The 23,250-nt window shown below is 46.0% G+C and overlaps 1 protein-coding gene across 3 annotated transcripts in view; it reads right to left on the reverse strand.

Annotated features, from left to right (window-relative positions):
• Positions 1-23,250, reverse strand: part of PNPO (pyridoxamine 5'-phosphate oxidase) — a 116,110-nt gene that overhangs the window by 56,615 nt on the left and 36,245 nt on the right. For all 3 annotated transcript variants that reach the window (XR_015296075.1, XM_086924289.1, XM_086924290.1), the window contains exons 2-4: positions 18,336-18,460; positions 17,835-17,934; positions 17,286-17,339 (exon numbers count right to left, since the gene is read on the reverse strand). Coding sequence is in view for 2 of the 3 variants with exons in the window: in XM_086924289.1 (XP_086780415.1) it covers positions 17,286-17,339; positions 17,835-17,934; positions 18,336-18,460 (279 nt within the window). In the remaining variant the exon portion in view is untranslated. The remainder of the gene's footprint in view (positions 1-17,285; positions 17,340-17,834; positions 17,935-18,335; positions 18,461-23,250) is intronic.

A 23,250-nucleotide genomic window follows, 5' to 3' on the forward strand; every position in this document is an offset into this window, starting at 1 on the left:
CCCCTGGGCCGTGGTGTAGGGAGACCCCGCCTCCTCGTCGTAAGGGAGTATTGTGGTCCCGGTCACAGTGCTCCAAGAGCGGTTTCCTTCGGTGGGGTTGGCTCCGATTTCGCGTCCCTCTCGCGCTGGCTCCTCGGTGGCAACGGGCTCCTCGTCCTCGTCTCCAGGTCCGGGTAGAAGTCCTCTAGTTCCTCTGGTTACGGACGATCCGCGTCTTCTTTCCTGTCTCGAGACTGCTGCGCTGTAATGCTGTTTTCCAACTCCCCGCACCTTTTCTGCCTCTCTGTGGCTGAGTGTCGTTGGAACACTGGGCCGGCAATGCTACTTCCGGAATCCTCCTCCCTGGCTGGTCGGAGTCCTCGTCGGGTGAGGATTCGAGGATTCGAAACCCTCACAACTTGTCTATTTTTGTTTCCCATAATCTTATTGAAACTGGTTACACTGATTTTCCGTTGTGAATATTTTCGGGAAATACTAGCCTACATCAACACATGTTACTAAATGATGCTGCAAAGAAATAGCACCTGACATTTTACAATAGTTAAGGGATATGTTTTTGTTTTCCTGCTTACTTTTTTTATGAACATTTTTTGTGAAAGCAAAGAATCGTCAATCTTGCTTTCACGCTTCTGCACATATTTGCATCAAATCAGAGAGGATTCTGTGAGCATGAAACATAGCCTCACATTGCTAAACCTTGAAAACATGTTTACACAATTTTATACTGGAACCACTGTCAGTAGTGCCGTCAGAGCTTACAACATTTACTTAGAGCGCTCATTCTAATAAAGGTTTCCAATGAATAAACCATAAATACAAGTTTGAACATCATTAACATATGGACAAAAATATTACCTTAACTGCAGACAGTGCCCTTCCCTGATCCATAATGCGGTGCTGCAAACTGGCAGCCAAAGGGTTTGTGCTGCAGGGGGTTGGGCCTACTTGCCCAAAGAAAAAAAAAAACCATGAAAACTTGTTGCCCTTGACCCCAAATAATATGTCTTGGGCGTCGGGCTATTGGAATTACACATCCCTGCTCCACACTGTACACAGAGGTGAGGTGATTTCTTGGTGTGGTGGAGTACTGCAGGCACTGGAATACAAATGTTTCCCTCTTAGTTCAACTTCTGTAGGATTCCTCCGATTCAGTGCCCTAGTCAGAGAGATGTCAATGTCATTCCTAGAACTCGAACATGCTTTGTGTTCATCTGCAGCCCTGGCATGCCAGATTATAGTAAATTATTTTTCATTTACTGTACAGGTAAATAGGAGTGCTCTTTGTCTGTGCTAATGCAACATCAAGGAAATCGCCCAGCTGCATATCTTTAAGCTACCTTGGAGCCTGTAACGGCAGCCCTCCCAGGGTTCTTGAGAGCTGTTGCTGCCGCATCAATGGATGTGGATCAGTCTAATAATATTGTGTTGGGGCTTCCTGTAACATTATATGTACTGCACTCAAAATATTGCTAACACAATGTAAAACATAAGATTTGACAGTTGTCCAACTCATATAATAAGAAATAACCTTTCTTGCTAGTCCCACCATTTCTGCACCAACCATTTGCAATGCAATAGGTCTTGCATTTACACAGGTTTAAGCTATTGGCATTGTAAATGACAATGCCTTTTATTTATGTTTTGGATTTTAAAACATAAATAAAATGTATTGTCATTTACAATGCCATGAGCTTAAACTTGCGTAAATGCGAAATCTATTGCATTACAAATGCTTTTTGTTCAGAACAGGCCACTAGACTTTACTTCAAACACACTAAAGGTGATGGGAGGAATGCTTGCAATAAGTCTAACCGCTGGCAATAATTCAGGGTAGCATTGAATGCATCATTCTTTTGCCCAACACGCCTCCTCAGTTTGGACCCAGCCTTATACAAATCAGTCTTGACCCAGCCGTTCAGGGGAACAGTCACGTCTGAACTGCTAGGCCAGAAGCACAAGAACCCAGGACCGGTTTTGCCCCAATTGGGACGCTTAATCCAGGCGTCATATTTAGTTTGCCGGGACGCTGTCTGAAGAAAGGCTGGCCATGCATATGTCAGAAAGTTGGCTCTGAAGCCCATGTTCACATGTCAGAAGGGGGTTGATGCAAAGGCGCATGCACCAATCACAATACATTAAAAGGCCTAGGGGGTTGCTTTGTGGCTTGGGAAATCATGTTAGCATGTCTACAGGGCAGATGACTGGGTAGGCACCCCAAACTGACCTAATACTTTTGAGATAGTTTACCCTACGATAAGGGGATACTGCACTGGTCTGCTGATTCGTTTGTCTCGTGAGAGACACCCCCCTCATTTTTTTACCATAGTCCTCCTCGGTGGCAGCACAGCTGTGATTTTAGGGTGCAGTAGCTGCAAACAGGAGTGACCCCTACTGCTCTGCACCCATATGAATCTAGTGTCCTATCAGAACCTAGCTTATGAACAAACACTCCAGACACAAATCCATAATCACAAACACACACTGCAGACATACTCACAGCTACCAACACAGTTCGTTGAAAGAGCACAAGGCATTTTGCCCCGCAGTTATTGCCGAGACTCCAAACCCAGTAGACAAACTGCAGTAATCATGCAGGCAATGTAAGTAATTTCCAGTTACTTTATTTTCTGTACATCTTCTTTCAATAGTAACCTCCAGCAGACTGACCAAGTAACTACCGTTCTCAGAACTACAGCAAAGCAACATTCTGAGAGAACATCCAAGCCCATGGAAACAAAAGAACACCTCCACATAAACGTTACCTGAAGAGCACAAAATCTGAACCCCCTCCACACAGAGCACTCTGCAGGAGCAACCCGAGACACAGTCAAACAATGGCGAGGGTGTGGGTCTCGATGCAACAACCCTCCCAGGGAGCATTTTCGTGAAGGAAACCTTTACACTACAAACAACTGCAGCCACTCTGACACAGGCCAAAGACACTTGCGCTGAATGCACAGCTCTGTCCTCCAACCTCAGAGACCCTATTGGGCAAATCCAATACTCTAGCAGTCCGCCCTAAAGTGCAAAGCACAAAAGAAAGGACCAAACTGTGCAACAACAAAAAACCACATTAAAGTTTATCCAATCACATACAGCATCATTGCTTGCTATAGTGACATCTTTGTCCCAAGCCCATGGCCATCGAATAACGCCTGAACCAATACACAGGGGAGCACCTTTACACTAAGTTTACTGGCCCCGTCACTGCAGCACCTGCTATTGTTCTCTTGCTGATTTGCACAGCCCTCCAGGCTCAAGCCACCCTGGTCCGGAAGCCCAGCTCCAGTCCATGCTTTCCAGCTTGCTGTGAAATGCAAGTTGGAGCTGCAGAATACTTCGAGGAGATGGAACCATTTTTTTTTGTTTAAATATTTTTATTGGCATTTTTCTTTTGAACAGGACTGTCATCACAAATCCAATTAAAAAATATTTGGATGTTTATATCAGAAATACAAACTCGTGCAGAATAGCATTGTCCATCACAGCAATATATAATCAACACGAATGTGCCATTCACCATTACAGACATTTATATCATACGTGAGCATATGTGCTAGTGCCTAGCGTCTGTATTTCGCTGGCTTGCACAGATTCATTTGAAGTGCAATGAGGACAAGTCGGAGGTCCTCTTGTACGGCCAGTTACCTCAGGCCTTCAGACAATCCTTGTGGCCCCCAGATTTCCCCTGTCCTAACTCCGAGGGAGGCCCGGTTAAAAACCTAGGGGTGTGGTTCAGTGAGGATCTCCAGTTTGCTGATCATGTAAAAAAACTCACTGCTGTTTGTTTTGGCACCCTCTCGGCCTTAAGGTTCTTTCCTATTCTCCCTAGAGAAGCCAAAGAGATGGTAGCCCGTGCTTTGATTCTCTCCCGCCTCGACTATGCCAATGCTTTGTTCATTGGCATTCCTTGTTATTTGCTGAAAAAACTGCAAATTATACAAAACGCCGTAGCCAGACTCCTGTTTAACAGCTCTAGGAGGGCTAGTGTGCAGCAGCATTTGCGGGATTTGCACTGGCTGCTTGTGGCACAGCGAGTACAATTTAAAGCCATTATCCTTTCGCATAGGGCCATTTATGGCCAGGGTCCCCTGTATCTCAGGAGGCGCTTCACTCTATATGTGCCCAATCGGTCGGCTTCCCTATGTCGGATGGTTATCCTGCGTTTCCGCAGATCACGTTTGGGAGGACAGCCTCTCTTTGTTAAGACAGCAGCGGCGTGAAATGCGCTGCCCTCGGCTCTTCAGCTCATTCCAGACTTCCATCTTTTTATAAAACGTTTTAGGACCCGTACCCTCCAGATATGCCCAACTACCCTAGACATGCAAGATCCCCACATTTAAAATCACCAGAGATTCAGGTGGGGTTTAAAAAGGCCATGTTTATTCACCACATTGTACAAACATGACAAGCAATAACATGCATATCTCAAATCACAAGTTATAACATAACTACATTTATGAGCATATCAGCTCCATCACCTTCCCAACCCTAAGGGAGGAACACCATCTGGTTCGCATCTCGCAACTGGGTATCCTACGCCAAGTGCCGTGCACCTGCCCCTTAGAGGGGTGGGTCCCACCCTTCTATCCTTGTCCGCCATTACCGGGGCCCACCTCTCGACCACCAGGCTGCCCCGGGTCGCCCGGGAGGCTCGAAATCTGTCGCCCTAGCCTCTCCAGCCGGTGGTCACTTCCTCCCAGTGGAGAGCTTGCCATATCCCCCTCAGAGCTGGCCTATGGAGCCCGGCAAGCGGGCTCCCATCCATCTTGTTTTGCCATTATTTACTGATCACAGGTCTCTTATCCGCAGAACGCCCCTCAAACCATCAATCTAAGGGACGGGTGGGTGGGAGTTTCGGTAAGCCGGCCCGGATCACGAGAATGGCCAGGTGCCGGCGTTGGCAGTCAGGTATCCAGGAGTGATAGCGGGAACAGAGACCCCAGTCACAGCCAGTTGACCCTAAATAGGCCCAGAGTCTCCACCCCCTGACCCTCGGGTCACGCGATATCGCCGGAGCGGAAATGGGTCGGCCGGACGCCGATTGGGCCGTCCGCCCGACCAACCACCAGAGACCAGGAGCGGGCGGGGTCCGGAGAGGCCGGGTCCTAAGTGCGCGCGTCGTGATTCTCCGCGCTTGTCAAAAGACACATTTGTTCAGTCAGTCCTTCTAATGGCTCCTGCTTGCTTCACCCCAGTTCACTCCCGCGCCAGGACACTCCAGAGTATTAGTGCCCGCTTCAAGCTTTTTATAACAACATAACATTGCCCACATTTTAGCTACATCATATTTTGCAAATTAGAGTCATTGCTATCCATTTCTTACTCTTAACACATCTTATCTGAGCAGTCATTACAGGATCTTGAGCGCTTATACCATATGCATACAAATCCTTGCCAGGAAGGCCTTGTCATCCATTCACTGGAGAAAGGACATGAATGATGATAGAGCGCAAATAATGATCACCAGTGAATACCAATAAACTTATTTTCTAAAACTTTCAAAATGAACTAAGACTTAGAACATAAAAGAACATCTGCCATTCATTAAATACAAATAATATCAAATTTGCACGATTGAGTACGAAGATGTATTTCATATCTGGTGAAATATTGCACATAACAGGGCATGGTAGTTTGCTAGCAAAGAGGACCATTGTGCCGGAGGGAGGATGAGATGCAGGTGGCTATCCGAGACAGACCAGGGGGAATGACAATAATCTGCTCTGCAGACTCGGAGGCGTGTCCACTCCCATTGGGTGAGAGATGGGGGGCTGGTGGGTTTATCACCGATTGACTAATGAGGCGATATCAACTGCTGTCGGGTCGTCGGTCTGTAAGGCAGCAAGCAATGTGTCCCAGTTCTGTGCAATGGGAAATTACGAAGCCCTGCTGTCTCCTCTGTATGTAGTGCTGTACTTTCCGCCTGTGAGCGCTTCCAACTAAGTATCTCCGGTGGGGCTGCATTTTTTCATTTTTTAGTTATGAGACGTTTTGCAATAATGAGACCCAGATCTCGGAACCCCGAGGTGACTTTAGTTGAGGAGATGGAACCATGCCTCGCTTTCTGTGAGGGGTAAGTGGTAGGGTGGGAGTAAAATACAGTACAGTTGACATGGATACATGCCATACAAACCCACATATGGACCCAGTCTGACTCTTGCACGCACCACCTTGGGACGCACATAGAGACCACGGATCCAGAGGGTGTAGGGGCACACGCTGATCCTGCCCTCACCTAGTGGTAGGTGTCACTCTGACAAACTGTGCATCACTCTTCGATTCCTAGTCAGGGTTATGAGGCGCTATACAAATATTACACTATTGGAGCGCTTCTTGCATTCCTCTAGTTCATTATGTGGCTTTTATAGCAATATCAGTCACACACAGTACGTGTACCCGCAGGTTACACCACTGTAATTATGTGACCACATTTCTAAAAGTTAGAATACGCTCCAGCGATTCTCATCACACCTCGCAGACGGGTCCAGCCCCCTACGGGATGCAGGTAATCCAGAGAATCCGCCTTTTCTGCCACGCGCTGTAAAAGATAGTTTACCTCCGCTCCACAGGACGGTTTGCTAATTCACCTGAACAATGGTAGTCGCCGGGCCTATTTGCTTTTCAACCCGCCCGTACCGCCCTGTACAAGAACAAATCCTCAGGATCTGTAGCCTGACAGTTGCATAGGTGGCAACCAGGCTGCCTCGACCCTGCTAAGGAGGGCCTCAGGGCAAACAGTCATTTATTTCTTGATCTTCAGTGTTTTGGGAGGAGTCGACGTGCTGCGTTTTTATCGGGCACTTTACAGCACTACGCCGCCCAGGATACACGCATAATTCAGAGGCTGATTAAAGACGCCAGTGCTGTGTGTGGAGGACAAAGGGCCTTCCATCACTGGGTCCGCTGCAGGGAAGGAGTCCCTAAGCAAAAAAAACATGGCTGCCGGGGCGCACTGCTGCACACCAGCAACATGAAAGCAGCTTCAGTTTAATGAAAAAAGTGCCTACACCGAGGCATGAAAGACAGGATAACCCGGCAAGCAAACGATCGAGTCCGGATGGGCTGGCCGAGAAGGAGAAAGGGCGCGGCTTCAAGTCCCCTTCTGAAATGTTATCAATTACTAACCGCCTCGCAGAGCGGGAAGCACATGCGCACTCCAACGCTAGACGAGACCTAAATAGGAGCAAGGTTTTGAATGTTGCTACACTAATGACATTGCCTTTGTGGCAAGTTGATGAAGATCATTATTGTATACAGGTGAATGAACAGTGTACAAAACCTCATATAGACCTCAAAGATGAACAATTAGAATATTGTTCTAATATATTGTTTGTGAAATGGGTCATCTTTAAGAGAGAAAGCAGTACATTTATGCACTGCCTATGCTGTGTGCACTACTGAAATTTAGCTAAAGCCTCTTCATTAGGAAATGTGCTGTCAGCACTAGCTGCACAATTGATTGCTCTCATAAGAGCATATTTATAAGCAATAAATGTAAATGTGTTAATTTATACAGATTCTTGTTATGGGTTTGGTGTAGTGCATGATTACAGACAGCACTGGTTGCACAGCGATAGCTGGTATTATGATACGCAATAGCTCCCAAGTGTTAGCTCTTTTAAGCGCTCTGCAAATGCCATCACAGGTAGCTGCTGTGAAACGTGCAGCACATCGAGGAGGGTCAGGTGAAGTTTCAAAGGGAAATCATTTTGCAGAGGCAGTGGCTAGGTTCTACACATTCAATACCTCTGCGGAATATGCGGTTCTGCTTGCAACAGTTCGATCACCATTGTGTCTGCCCATACAACGGAAGAGGTGAGGAACATTCAGGATAATGCAGAACAGGTGGAGACACAGGAATGAGATTGATAAGGTTGCCAGAAAGATGCAGTAAGGATGTTGTTGAATACAGAAGAAAAAAGTTACTGAATTCTTTGTTATCACATGGGTAAAGCTGTTCCACGGACCCAGCCACTCAGACAGAGACACAATTACAGCGAATTTTTTAAAATATGGTGGAACAAACCGTTTCAGATGTGTGCCCACAAGCTATTGTTCACAGTGCCTGATTTGTCAGAAGAAAAAAAACGTGGAGGGAAAAACTGTAGTTACAATGAGTTATTCCCTTTAGCTTATGGTCCGTGTTTGGGCCTGAAAACTGGCTTTATAGAAATGTCACTGTGAGGAGGATACAGAAATGTACTGACAGTTATCTGCATGTTCTGGAGGTCCACGCAATGCGCACGTGTGATGCTATGACTGTGGCAAAGCAGTTAAATAGAGATTAGGGTGAACATCTCAAAAACAAAATCATGGGCAGTGGGCATCACATAGAAACTACACTGTACAAGAATGGCAACATGAGGAACAAGCTGGTGAAATTATGTGAATCAACCACTCTGCAATGGCCCGGTGCCCTGGTTTTGGTGCTAAGGAGCATTTGCCGCACACCAAACAAGAAAACAGGTTTCTCTGCCCGCGATGTGTTGATGGGGAGGCCAATGAAGATTCCTGGCATGCCTACAACTGTGTTGTGGTCAATAACTTATGATTTGATCATGGACTATTGCAGAGACTTTTCTGATGTGATGCGCTCTGTCTCTCACCAGATCCAGTAAGCAACCCCAAAACCTTCGACTGCTGCCTGACAGTCTACAATCCGGAGATTTGGTCCTAGTGAAGAAATAAGTCCAAAAGAACGGTTTACAATTCTGCTGGAAGGGACCTTACCTGGTGCTACAGGTAACAGACACTGCTGTTAAACGTGAGGGACTGCCACCTTGGATACATGCGTCTCACACTAAAAAAGTGAGAGTAGCGGACGAGGGTGGCAAAGACTCCGAGCCCATAAAGGTGAGTTACCCCAGACAGTGATGATACCAGATACAACAAGCCAAGCAGGCGGCCAAAACACAAAAGGCAAGAAGAAATGAGTGAGCACAACAAGCCAAGGAAGTCAGCGGGGGTGGGGGTCAGGGACAGACCGTCATGGGCACTCTGTTTGCTCCCTGCGCAACTGGATTGATCCTGGCATTGTTGAATCAAATGTTCCACCCCAAAGACATGTTCAAACGATGAAGTGATGAAAAAGAAATGGCTTCTCATTGCCAAAATTAGGATAGAAAAAAAAAACCTAAGTCCAGCTGATTCAAACTTTTTTTGATTAACAACTTTATTGATTTCTGATCGTACAGAAGCAGCCAGCCACATTTGACCACTATATTTACGGCAGCACAGATCACCGTTGCAATGATTAGAAAACAGATATGCACTCCAGTCCACAACCTCAGCGTACAAATTATACATTCATGTACGTAAGTTGGATCGGTTATAATTAGTATAATTGGTTTGTCCATTTATTCCACACCCTGTGGTATTTGAGAAATGCTTATTTTCGCAAGATCAAACGCACTAAAGCAGACTTCTTTCGCCAACAACTTGACCAGGCAAGAAATCGACCCAATTTTTTTTTTTTAATTAATCAAAACGCAATGTAAGGACCAAACTCAAGGGCCTCTTGACCTAACTCACCCACAACCATCTTGTGATGACTTTTCTAACCACTTTAACCTAAAGACGGAGAACATCAAGAAAGATCTCCTCAAGGAACTAATCCCTCAATCTTGCCCCCTCACCAAATCCCCTCCCCACCCCATAACGCCTCTCAACAAATCCCATCCAAGCTTACAGTGAAAAATGATGCAACGTGGGCATACTTTCACTCCTATTCTGAAGAAGCTATAGGCAAATTTCTCAGTGCCTTGAAACCTTCAAATCACCTTACTGACCCTCTCCGCGCAAATGCGGTTAAAGATCTTACACCTGTGCTACTACTTTTATGGACCAAGATCATCAATAGCTCTCTTCAACAAGGCTGCATCCCTGACTCCCTAAAGATAAGGCAAGTGTCTCCCATCCTTAAGAAACCCACAGCTGATCCCATGGACCTCAACAACTACCGCCCTATCTCCAATATTCCCACCCTGGCCAAACTTCTGGAAAAATGTGTTCATCACCAACTGACAAAACATATCGACCACTTTAACCTCCTAAATAAACATCAATCCGGCTTCTGTGCAAATCACAGCACGGAATCAGCCATGACACACATCATTGAGGATGCACTTCAAGTTCTTGATCATAACGAAGCATGTCTCCTCATCCTATTAGACCTCTCCTCAGCCTTCAACACGGTCAAACACGAACACTTGATAGATCTGTTGAAACACAGAATAGGTCTTTCAGGTCCAGTGCTCGACTGGTTCACCTCCTTTTTGCAAAACCGGACTCAAAAATTCAAGATCAACAACACACTGTCCAAACCAGTTCCGGTTACGCTAGGAGCCCCACAAGGCTCCTCACTATAACCTACACTCTTCAACCTCTTCATGGAACCACTTACCGATCCGTTACAAACATCCAACGTACAATTCCACATGTATGCAGACGATACCAAACTCTACCTCAAGATCAATACCTTGGACAACATTACGTTGCTCAACAATACTCTTAAGACCACCCAAACCTGGCTGGCAGTGAATCACCTCAAACTGAATGCCTCAAAAACTGAATTCCTCCTCATTGCTCCTACCGCCAAAGTCCCCACTATGCACAAATTGATAAAACACCTTACAGCACTAGGTGTTCAACCAACCATTGTGGACTCGGCGAAATCACTGGGTATAATCTTGGACTGTAACCTCAATATGCAGAAGCATATTAGTAATGCACAGAAGGGAGCAAACTTTCAGATCAACACACTAAGGAAGCTTAAGCCCTTCCTACCCCCGAATGACTTCACGTTAGCGGTGCCGGCCATAGTTCTACCGCGGCTGGACTATGGCAGTGTCCCTTTATGTGGTCTACCCAAAACCGCCACAGCTCCTCTTAGAGCCTCCACCAACACCGCAGCTAGGCTCATCACTGGCTCGAAAAAAAGGGCCCACATCACGCCGGATCTAAAATCTTTAAACTGGCCGCCATTTGAAGCCAGAATCCACTTGAAAATAGCTTGCATGACGCACAAGGCCCTACATCATAGTGCACCCAGCTACCTCACACAATAACTCACAATATCTGGAGGATCAAGATCAACAAGAAGTGCGGAAAACTTCCTTCTGAAACCACATAAATTCAAGAAGAAAAAAACTTGTAATCGTTCCTTTTCAGGAATGGCAGCCAAGATATGGAATGCCCTGCCACCAGAAATTAGACGGAACCCTTCCACCCCTTCCTTCAAACTGGAAGTAAAAGGCATCCTTATAGCAAAATTTACATAAACATTGCTTGACTGGACAGTGGTGATCCCCTATTCCATTTAGCTTACCTACCAATTGAATGCTTATCTTTTAAATGTACAGCTTTATTCCATTCATTGTGACTTTTTCATCATCAATGGTCTACCATCATCCTTCAATACCGACTGGTTCGATCTGGCACCTTATCTGTCTTTCCCCTCTATCTACGTCTGTCCTTGCTGCCAATATATATTAATTCTATATTATATTATAATTATATTATAAATCTTTATTAAGTCCTGCATATCCATAATGTTTGATTTACCCTGTGTTCATGTACTAAGCATTTTGACTTTACTCTTACGTTCCTGTTTATTTTTATTGTTTTGATATGCCTATACACATTTATTGTAATGCGCTCTGTTATATTCATAATGTTCGATCTGTGCCTTGTTTTTTTATTTAGCTTTTTGATTTTATTCTTATGTTCCTTCTTACTTTTATTGATGTGTTATACCTATACGCATTTACTGTAAAGCGCTCTGATACCCGTAAGGGTCTTGTTCGCGCTATATAAAACTTTCAAAATAAATAAATAAATAAGATCGCATTTAGCTACTGCGATGGCTGTCCCTAGGAACACCCTGTCTGATGATCGGGACCCATCCAGGCCATCCATAACACCTAGAAGCAGTCTTATGGGATCTTGGGGAACGTGCCAGCCCAGGATGTGTGTGAGGTTGGACTCTATTGCAGCCCAGTATGAGGCCAGGCACGGACACGTCCAGGTCATGTGGTAGAAGTCTGCCGGTTCATGGCTGCAACGCGTGCAACCCGGAGAGGGGTGCAGGCCCGCTTTGTAAAGGTGATCTGGGCTAAGATAGGCAACGTGTAAGTAGTATAGTTGAATTAAGCGGAGTCTGGCTGAGGTTGTAATGGTTTTAGCGGCCATGAGGGTGTTGCGCCAGTCCTCTTCCTCCTGGGAGCCACACCATCCCTCCCATCGGGTCTGGAGTGGGGTGAGCGATGTCGGCCTATTGTTAATCAGGGTACAGTATATTCGAGACACCCCACCTTTCTCCAGTTACCCATCATGACCGGAGCTTCTAGTGGGCTGAATTCGGGGAGAATTGTACCCTTGGAGATGTGTGGGCCAAGGGCATGATGTAGCTGCTGATACTTCTAGAATTTTGAGGTATGAAGAGTGTAGCGCCTTTGCAAGTCTTGGAACGTTTTGAAGTGGTCCCCCACACAAACATCTCCTATCAGTGATATGCCGATGTGATCCCACTGTGTGAATCCCGTGAGTGTCACCACCTCTCCCAGCCACCTGCCGTGCCAGAGGTGTCTGCTGGCTTAGTTTGTGGTCCCAACGAGTGTGTCTTAGGGCTGTACGCCAGGCCACCAGGACCACCCAAATGATACGCGGCATTGCTGTGGATATTGGGCTTCAGTGTAGGAATGCTTGAATCTGGGGAAACTCTAGGTCTCTAAGTTCGGTTTTATAGGCTGGGTCAGACCAGCCCACGGTAAACCAGGCATGTAGTACCAAACGTCGGGTAGCTATATAGTATAGGTGTAGGTCAGTCATGCCCATGCCACCATCGAAGGGCGGAATCTGATATCGGGCTAGGGAGATGCGTGGTCTCACTCCCTGCCTCCCGTTCTGGTCACCCGATCCATACACTCGGGCTACCGAGGAACACCACAGCATCTTGGATGATTCTAGGGAGATTGGTTTAATTTTTTCACGTATGGCCACGAGTTGCCTGCCTGTCTAATCGCCTGGGCCTGGGCCATTGGTCAGGCAGTAATAATGTCAGTGAGGCAACGCCGAGAGGAGAAGAGCGTAGCTGGTGGGATGTATATGGATACCAGGTTAAGGGCGGCCCCTTCTAACGACCCGGACAAACTAATGAATCGGCCTGGCGGATCGGTGGTGATGTGGGTGGGCGTGTAAGGAAGGCCTCGGAGGAGCAGGACCGCAACCCCTCAGGACCCTCGCTCTTACCCAGAGTGCCATACCCTATCGAAGACATATCTTTCCAGGAAGGGGCATTTAGTTCCCAGGAGGTGGGTTTCTTGGAGCATAAGTATATCTGGGGCATGTCTCTGGGCATATTTAAGGGTTGCCGTCCGTTTAATGCAGTCTAGCACTCCATTCACATTCCAAGACAAAATCTGAAGGGGTTTACCCCTAGTGAGTGTTTGTGACATACCAGGAGTATGGGGCGAAGGAAAAGTAGGACAATGAGACTCCGGGGGTTCGGTGCAGTTTTATAGGTAGGTGCGAGTGCGCTCTTCACCCTGTGGGGCGTGTGTTCGATGCACTTCGGTACGGGTTAAGTGTTGAGGTGCTGCAAACAATGAAAAAGAGGAACACTGGTAAATCCCAACATAAGATTAGACAAAGGACAATGGGCCCAACCCTCCCCACCTTGCCCCGCCCTGCAAAGTAAAACAAAAACTGGTTAGACTAAACTACAACATTTAGTTGAGGATTACGTGGTGGACCCCTCCATGTTATCCGATTTAATATTAGTTTGACAGTTATCTTTGTGTTCTTTATTTCCGCGGGAAGTGTTTCCCTGGTTTCTTCCCGTTGGAGCCTCTCAGTAATGACTTGGAGCCTCAAATCGTAGGACTTGTGGAGAGATCAGAGTCTGTGGATGCTGGGTCTACAGTCTTGGAAGGACTCCGTGCGGGGGGACAGGCTAGCTGTTTAACCATCTTGATGGCGGCGAGAATTCGATAGCCTGATGGTGTCTTCGGGTGTCTGAAATGCCAAGTCAGGGGACACGGAAGTCCTCTTGCGCGTTCCTCGTCTTCTATTGACTGCGTGCGTCTCCTGCGTTGTCCGGGGGACGGTGGACCAGTTATATGTGATTTGGACGATCCAGGTGAGGATGTGGAATGGGCCCGGAGGGTTCCTTCTTCAGTTACCCAGGTCCAGGCTGATTGTGGTGATTCAAATAAATGTTTTTTGTTTTGGAACACAACATGGAGACGAGCTGGAAAAAGAAGTCTATATTGGAGGCCCAAGGTCCAGAGTTTCTGCTTAACCTCTGTATATGAGCGCCGCTGGGCCTGAACCTCCTTAGTGTAATCAGGGAAAATCATTATTGTTGGACTTTGGAACTTCAGTGTGCCCTGGGACCGGGTCACACTCAGGATAGCGTACCCGTCTTTAATGTTCAAAATGCGGGCAATGATTGGGCGATGTGGGGCGGCGCAAGAGAGCGATGGGCCTGCACGTTAGCGAACCATGGCAACAGTACATCCCTGGGAATCCATGATGTCAGCCAGTTCTCAAGGAAGGCTGCCGTTTGGTCTCGGTCAGCCCCTTCAGAGAATCCTACCAGGCAGAGATTCTGGCACCGCGAACGATTTTCAGCATATTCAGCCCTTCTGTGTAATTCCGTAGTATGGGCTTACAAGTGGGTTACTTGTTCCTTCAGTTGACGGAGGTCATCTTCAGCTGTAGAAATGTGGGACTTCGCATCTAAGATACGAGCTGTAGCGTTGCACAGATCTTGGCGCATCAGGGCCATGTCTACCCGAACCTTCCCAATTTTGTTCTCCACCGAGGCCTGGGACATGCTGATAGCCTGCAGGATAGGATAGTGGTGAGGTCGGCGCCCTGGAGGGATGAGCCTCCAGTCGTCCCTTCACCCGGACCTGGTTCGCTCGCGGTATATTGGTCCATTTTAGTCTGGGTTTGGGTGGTGAATGCCTTGGGAGCTCGGTCTAGCCATTTTGGACGTCAACTGGGCCGGTGATGGCGTGGAACAACGCAGGACTCAGGCAGGGGTTCAGATGGAGGTTGTTACTCTCACCCAGGAGGTTATATTGCACCGGGTAGGGTCTGGTCGGCGCTTGAAGCTCCTCATACCCCACGACTCCAGGTCCAAGAGGAGCTCCTGTGAACCAGCTGTGAGATCAACATTTGGAGAGGGTATTGCAATGTATCAGTACCCCTGTCCAATTGCTCCGGGGCCCGACCCTCCTCCCCGCCAGACCAGTGTTCTCCTTCCCAGGCCAAGCCGGTATGCAGCGGATCTTGTTGCAGCCGATTCAAACTTACTACACGATTATGAATGTGCCCAATTGCTCGATATGCACACATATGCCAGCCTCCATGGCTGAAGAATTCACATATGTAGAAAGACAGTTTTCTTTTCCATGGTCATGTATTATTTGCTTTTATTTGCTGTCCCACAGGTACCCAGAACATTTTGCACAGCAGCAAGAATTTAAAAGATTAGATGAGAAATCAAGGGAAATTAAATTTACAGTACCAAAAGATGCGCAATGAATGTTGCCTGAAGGTTGAAAAAGAATCTAGCAGCATATAAAATGATACTGGGCATTACCTGCATAAACAAAAAAGGGTGTTAAGGTTCCAGAATGAACCTATTTCTAGGGAAACGCTTTGAATGTATGGCATGGAATGGTAGGAATGCTTTGCATAACAATAGAGCATTACTAGTGGTTGAAATTAACAGCACACACACTTCACACTTCTACCATGGCAGAGTAGTTAGTGCGCTCCATAAGATATGTATCACGTTTGTGGAAACCAGGCATATTTCTCATTATCAGTTGGGTGTGATGGCTCCTTTTATTTAGCCAAGGTATCCCAATGAAGACATTGCACTAAACAAATGAGGAACATCCATTTCCATCACCAAAGGAGGAATGCTGGGGAAGACGTTTTAGCCCTTTTTTTAGCTATGGTTTCTCCAGTCAGGGTAGCATTGAATGTAGTAAGAATATCTAACATTTCTGACAAAATGATTGCCATGTGTACCATTGTTTTTGCAAAATAGAATGGTTTGGGATTTCATTTCACCAAAGGATGTTGGGGTCTGCAAGGTAACAAACACACAATGTTGCACTTTTATACATGACAATGCTCAAAATATAATAGATAGTATATATTATATCACAAAGGCATATCAGATAGAACATGAGATGGGCAAACCAGGATTTTGGGAAAAGATAGTGGATCACATGCATCTAGGATTAGTGATTGTTGTATTTTTGCTTTTTATTGACAGGAACAAGCTAATGCTCAATGTACCTAAGGAAGGGGAGGAGTTGTATAGGCCTCAAAGGTTACCAGCAAGGACGAGATGATTAAAAAGGGAGTACTGATTCCAGAAGAAGGCCAGGCACTTGGATGATAGTGAATGGTCAGACGGTTGTCATGCAGTGACAAAAGGATGTAAATGTGGGCACCTAGGCCACAAATGCAAAAACAAAACTGACTCCATCTTGCTTTGTCACGTGAACACAACTGCTATAGCACCAACACATGCACAAGCTTCAGCGACCAACAATTAAAGATATTTTGCAGGGCTCAGCTCCAGATAGCATTGGAAGACAGTAAGATAAGTCATTCTCATTCTGACAATTGCAAGCAACTCTCAAGGTTACAGCGGCAGTGGGATGGGGGCAGTATTTTGCAAAATGTTATCAATGTACCAGGTAGAAGCTGTTAGATGAATAATGGAAGCACATCGGTTTGCTACGCCTAGGAACTAAACTGTTAGCAAATTTCTATTGCTGGGAGAGGATATAACTACCTGTGCTTAGTTCGGCATTCTGCTTGAGTTCTAGGAGCTCTCCAGCGATTCAACTGAATACAACTTCGCTCTCAAAGAACGATCCTGCTTATAAATTTTATTCAAGGTTCTGGCGTGTACTCTTGACTACTCATCCAGGTAACTAGAATGTCAAGAAATGTTACCACACACTAAGAGGTTAGAGAGGTAGTTGGTGAGTGGAAAACCAGCATGCATAGTGCTTGGTTGACTGACTGCACAAGCCACGACGAAAGCCTTAAAAAAAGGATGCAGTCATAAAAGTAAAATGACCTCCAGAGACATGCCCCGCATGTGCAGCTCACTTCAGAGACACAATTCTCGTGTACAGCATCCACCGGAGAGGCACCATTCATGTACAGCTTTCAATTACACACCCCTTGTGCATCGCCCACCAGAGACGCAACATGCTGAGTGTAGTTTTGCAAGGATAACTCACCTGTCGATGTAGCGGCTCCCAAAAGAAGACGAGACTGGCAAAGGGATTTGAGTCCTGCAAGAAGATGGAGATGAGTTGAAGGACACTGCACTGTGTGTCACCTGAAAAACCACGATAAAGGATTTTGGCCTGTAATGCATGTCAGTTCAGCACCATCCCTGTTGGATATATTTTTGAGAAAATACCATTATTTTTCTAGGACTAAACAATATGTGTGGATGGTGTTCCTTTCAATTGATTGTGGGTCTGTATGCCTGGTAACCCACATCCTGCAGCCATAACCATTGTAAAATTGGTAACACAAATGATAGAACTAAATACAATTTAAGTAAGAATGTGTTGCACTATCTGAGAAAGCAAACTGGTACTGAGCAGATCCATTTATTAGCACAACAAAACACATTTGCAGGTAGCACAACAAAACACATATGCAGGTAAACCACAAATGTATGCTAAGGTTCATATACTTATATGCATGAAGCTATATGCACAAATTCACTCAGGTGCAGATAGCACACTCAAGTACACTCTACAACAATAAAATCTCACCAGCTCTTTTCCTTTCCGGCTGTCGATGTTAGTGAAGAATTGGAAACCCTCTGGCCCAAATCCTTTCAGAAGCAACATACGGGCGGACGGCTTTCCATCACTGAAGAACAAGACATGGAAGGATACCCCAGTGAGTCAATGCAGCACAATACAGCTACCCGGTTTACAAACATTACCACGGGTAAGGCCTAGACTATACTGCTATCTGTAGCTAATATAGACCTAAGAGGAGTCCAAAAGCAGAGCTGCCCCTCAGCTTATCAAGGCCCATTAAGCCCTAAAAAATACAATTATTAGTCCATGTGTGCCAACATCCACAAACTTTACATAGTAAAGATATACTTCATCTTATATAGACCAAACAACCTTCAAACAGTTAAGACGAAAGTGGTATAACACATCTCATCTCCTACTGTGTACTCTAGGCAGTGATCATTGGGCAAAATGTACTACTTGTACATTGGATTAAATTGTGTTATGCATTTGATTTGCACAGTTTACCTGGTACAGGTGGCTAAGCACACTGCATTTGCTTCTCCAACATCAGGGCATTTCACAGCCTCATCAAACCATGCCGAAAATTGCTTGATTGGGTCCAGTGACACCAAGTGTTGCTCCTCAAATGTCTGGAACAAGAAGAGATCAGAGCAAAATCTTTAATTGAAGCCAAAGTATATTACTGCTACATCAGTTCTGCACATATCTACGAGTGTCACTGAAAGCTGCCATACAGCTTTCACCCCGGAAAGTTACGGAGACCTGCGTTAGCACCGTCATAATCTCTAAGAGCCATTGTGACTTACAGCGTCAGCATAATACCACTCCAAAGCACCATGTTTAATCCTGTGCTGAAGGTAGATTTTGAGACGGGGGGTAAGCCAAACATGTGCCAAGATTACACTTGGGGATCAGTGGTGGCCAGAAGAGATACACTAATCAGGAGTTTAATAAAGATTTTAGCAAGCGACTTCAGGTACAAAAGGCAACAGTACCATTATGGAACCAGCCAGCCTCATCCACTTTTAATACAAAATTAGGAAATGTTTAAGGAGAGGAGAATCTCAAACATTTTCCTTCTATGTGATTATAACAATTTCAGGGCCTCCCCAAAGCTCACCACTGAAGGGTTTTATGAACCGGAAACTCTGGTCACATTTCTTCAAATATAAGCCTCAGTGTAAAAAAAATGTCTTGTCGGAGGAAGTGGTTCAGAAAAGGGGGTGGTGATGAACAGAGTGTCTGAATTAAGCAGACCACTCTTACCCAGTCCAAAGATCAGGGCTTGATCCATCACCGTTTTTTAGCTCACTGCACCATCCCAGCTCAGAACCTGACTACATGCAAATTAGTCTGTTCCTGTCCCAGTGCATGATGGGAACAGGGCAAACCAAACTACCAAGCCAATTCTTATACTGGGAAGGAAACAAGCTTCCGGGGACCGGTTTCTGGCATTTCAGCCGTCGTCGGCCCGGCTTGCTTGAATCCTGATGGTGCAATGAGCAAGGGACTCACATCTGAGTATACCCTTCCACGCTTATGGTGGACAAAATGAGTCTGCTTAATTCAGACACTCTGTTCATCATCACCCCCTTTTCTGAATCGTTTTTGGCCACTATAGGTGTGGCAGGGTATACTCAGACATGAGTCCCTTGCTCACTGCACCATCAGGATTCAAGCAAGCCGGGCCGACGACGGCTGAAATGCCAGAAACCGGTCCCCGGAAGCTTGTCTCCTTTCTGGTGAAGAATTGGCTTGGTAGTTTGGTCTGCCCTGTTCCCATGATGCACTGGGCCAGGGACAGACTAATTTGCATATAGCCAGGTTCTGAGCTGGGATGGTGCAGTGAGCTAAATAACGGTGATGGATCAAGCCCTGATCTTTGGACTGGGTAAGAGTGGTCTGCTTAATTCAGACACTCTGTTCATCACCACCCCCTTTTCTGAATCGGAGGAAGTGGTTCGGCTGATGTAGGGTTGCTTCTAGGCAATGATTTTCCAATTGTTCAACTATTAAGAATGAACCAGAGGACAGGGGTCAGCCACACTAGCCTTTCTTTCCAATGAAATCTCATACTTACTTCCCTTACTTTGCGTCACTTTCTAAACCGCCGTTGTGGGGTAAGCTGAACTTGACTAACTTGGTAGGTGTAAGAAGAAACGAAAATGACATTTTTTTCGTCAGAGGAGCATTGATTGTTCCATTTCACAACTGGACTAGAGCCATATTAGAAATAGTAATATTTTGACCAGACTCCCTTTTCCACCTGTGGAAGTGGAAAGTCCACTAGCTCGTAGCCTTTCCCACACCCACTAGAAATAGAGGTTTCAACAAGGGGGGTAAGAAGGGTTTACATTCAGGTTTTGTATACCACTCATTGACACATCAAGCTCACATGAGAGAGACCACCATCTTGAGCAGCATGCAAATTGGTTCACTTTGATAGCCCACCTGTTACCCACACATCGCACACAAGAGATATATAGACATATACATATGTATTACATGTCCCAGACATGAAGAAGGCAAGCACCCAGCAATAGAGGCTGGATAGGCCTTTATTGGGGAGAGATTATAGACTTTCTGCCATCAGAGATACAGATTAAAAAGGTGTCTGACCATGGATTATAATCATGCTCCCCTTTGGTCAGTCATCATGTGGCCTGGACAGAGGGTGTACTTACTATCCTAGCCTGAATCAAGGATATCCCTCAGGTATCAGAGCATAGCCCGATTGACAAAAGAAACAACATGCAGTAGCAATGTTGATCAGTCCTCCACCAGGTGCAATCGCATGACAGCGAAACAGTACATGAAGGCGTGTAAGAGACAAGAAGCCCTTTAATGCCCACTGCCCTCCACACTGATGAACTAATTCTATGTCAGGACAGGAGGCTTCAATTATGCTTCTTAAGCTTTTCTGTACAAAACACTGCAGCCAATGAAGACATCACAATTTAACAAACTACATTTACCATGAACACTTTCCGCCCTCACCACGAACCCATCCACCAATCTGTCTGTCTTAAGTCCCATAAGTAAGAGAGACACCAATAGGCTCATTAGGATGGCGGGCGGACCGGACTCCACCCACCATTCCCGCAGTGTTTGGACCGGCCGCGAGACATGTGGCGGTCACGCACCACGAATTAGGAGATGACCGTCACCATGGCGGTCGCATTCTGCAATTTAACATTGCGGCGGGTGCTGCTGACAGCACCTGCCGCAATGTTAAAATTGCATGTCTAGCATTTCACTGCACCGCATGGCAGGCACCACACGGTGCCTGCCACTTGGTGCAGCAAAATGTAGGGGGGGTACCATAGGTACCCCAAGTGCACCCCACCTCCCCCAGACACAAGGGAGGCCCGAAACGGGCCCCTAGACCCAATGCCCGCCAGCCTATTCATGGTGGCGTTGCCGCCATGGAAAGGTCTTTCATTTCCCACATCCTAATATGGCAGACGGTTCCTGCTAGGCACCGCCACCATATTAGTGGCCCTGCTCCGCCCACCAGGCAATCGTTGCGATTGCCACCAGCGGTAAAAACGGCGGACAGACTTTGCGTCCGCCGCGATACCCACTGCCTTCCTAATTTGGTGGTGGGTAAATCTCATTACGATTGTTCCACCATCGTAATGAGCCCCTTAGTTCCCTCCTCTTACTTTGCTGCTCAGCAGCCGAGCTAAGAACTTTAATCTTTTCTCCCAATCACTGCTACATTGTTAAATTATCATTTGTTCTTATTCCTCGATATATTTAATCTACCACAATTATATTTTGACTATTGTTCACAGTTATTTGGTCTTCTGGCCTCCTAATACACTAACTTCATTGTGAGATCGCTAGTGTGAGCACCCGCTCTGTCGCTTAGTGCATTTGTTTTGTATTTTCATCAAACGTGGAGCAGGATCATTGAGGAGCGAAGCCTGCACTCGGATGACCCCTACCCTCTGACGTGCACAGTCCTCTTTTGAGGTCAGGTGTCCTGGCACATGTTTGCTCGGTCCCGGCGCCGTTTTAGGACCTTGAGCTATTTCAAGGATCAGCAGTGGACTAATTGGGCTACTCGCTCAATACTGAGCAATTAGCCCCTCTGATATGCTCTTCTAGATAGTGGGGTGTAACATAATTGATTAGGGCATCGGCCTAGGAGTACAGGCCACACCCTCCACATTTTAACTTACCAGCTTCCTTGCCCTTAAGTTGGGGCAGTCCGCCTCATTCTTACGTTTTGAATTTGGACATCTGGAAATTATGGGCATTTTTTAAGATGTCTGAGCATCAGTTCTTCGATAATGGGAACTATGAAGAACAACTTGTTGCAGCATTAGGTAATACTGTGCAGGAGTCTGTTAACAGGGTTGTAGTGATGGCAATCTGGACTTTTACAAGGTCTTTAACAAGCATTTGCAATGCAATAGGTCTCGCATTAGGAAAGTTTGAGCTATTGGTCTTGTAAAAAACAATTTTTTTCTTTATGTGTTGTTTTTGAAAATAGCTAAATTAATAGCTTTGTCATTTACAATGTCAATAGTTATAACTTTCGCAAATGTGACACCTATAGCATTTGTAATGCAACATGTTTTGTATTTACGTGACTTAGATGTATTGATATTACAAATAGCAATGGCTTTTAATTTCTTTAAATAATGAATACTTAAATAAAAGTGATTGTAATTTATAATGGCAATAGCTTAAACTTTTGTAAATAACTTTTGTGAAGATTATGTTCAGTGTATTTTATTGTGACGAAAATCCAAGAACAGAAGTGAAATTTTAACATCTTTTTGTGACATTTGTAATAAAGCTTGAAACATTGAGAGAACATATTTGAACCAGTGATGCTGTTGTGGTGCTGAGTGATGCTGTGGTTGCACTGAGTGATGCTGTAGTTGCGCTGTGGGATGCTGTGGTTGCGCTGAGTGATGCTGTGGTTGCGCTGAGTGATGCTGTGGTTGCGCTGAGTGATGCTGTGGTTGCGCTGAGTGATGCGGTGGTGGTGCTGAGTGGTGCGGTGGTGGTGCTGTGGTGGTGCTGTGGTGGTGCTGAGGGATAATGTGGTGGTACTGAGTGATAATGTGGTGGTGCCGAGTGATAATGTGGTGGTGCTGAGTGGTGCTGTGGTGCTGGTGAATGACGCTGTGGGGGTGCAGAGTGGTGCTGTGGTTGTGCCGAGTGATAATGTGGTGGTGCTGAGTGATGTTGTGGTGCTGAGTGGTGCTGTGGTGGTGCTGGGTGGTGCTGTGGTGGTTCTGGGTGATAATGTGGTGGGTCTGGGTGATAATGTGGTGGGTCTGAGTGATAATGTGGTGGTGCTGAGTGATAATGTGGTGGTGCTGAGTGATAATGTGGTGGTGCTGAGTGATAATGTGGTGGTGCTGAGTGATAATGTGGTGGTGCTGAGTGATAATGTGGT

Source organism: Lissotriton vulgaris, chromosome 5 (genome assembly GCF_964263255.1).
Source record: "Lissotriton vulgaris chromosome 5, aLisVul1.2, whole genome shotgun sequence".
Classification (NCBI taxonomy): domain Eukaryota; kingdom Metazoa; phylum Chordata; class Amphibia; order Caudata; family Salamandridae; genus Lissotriton; species Lissotriton vulgaris.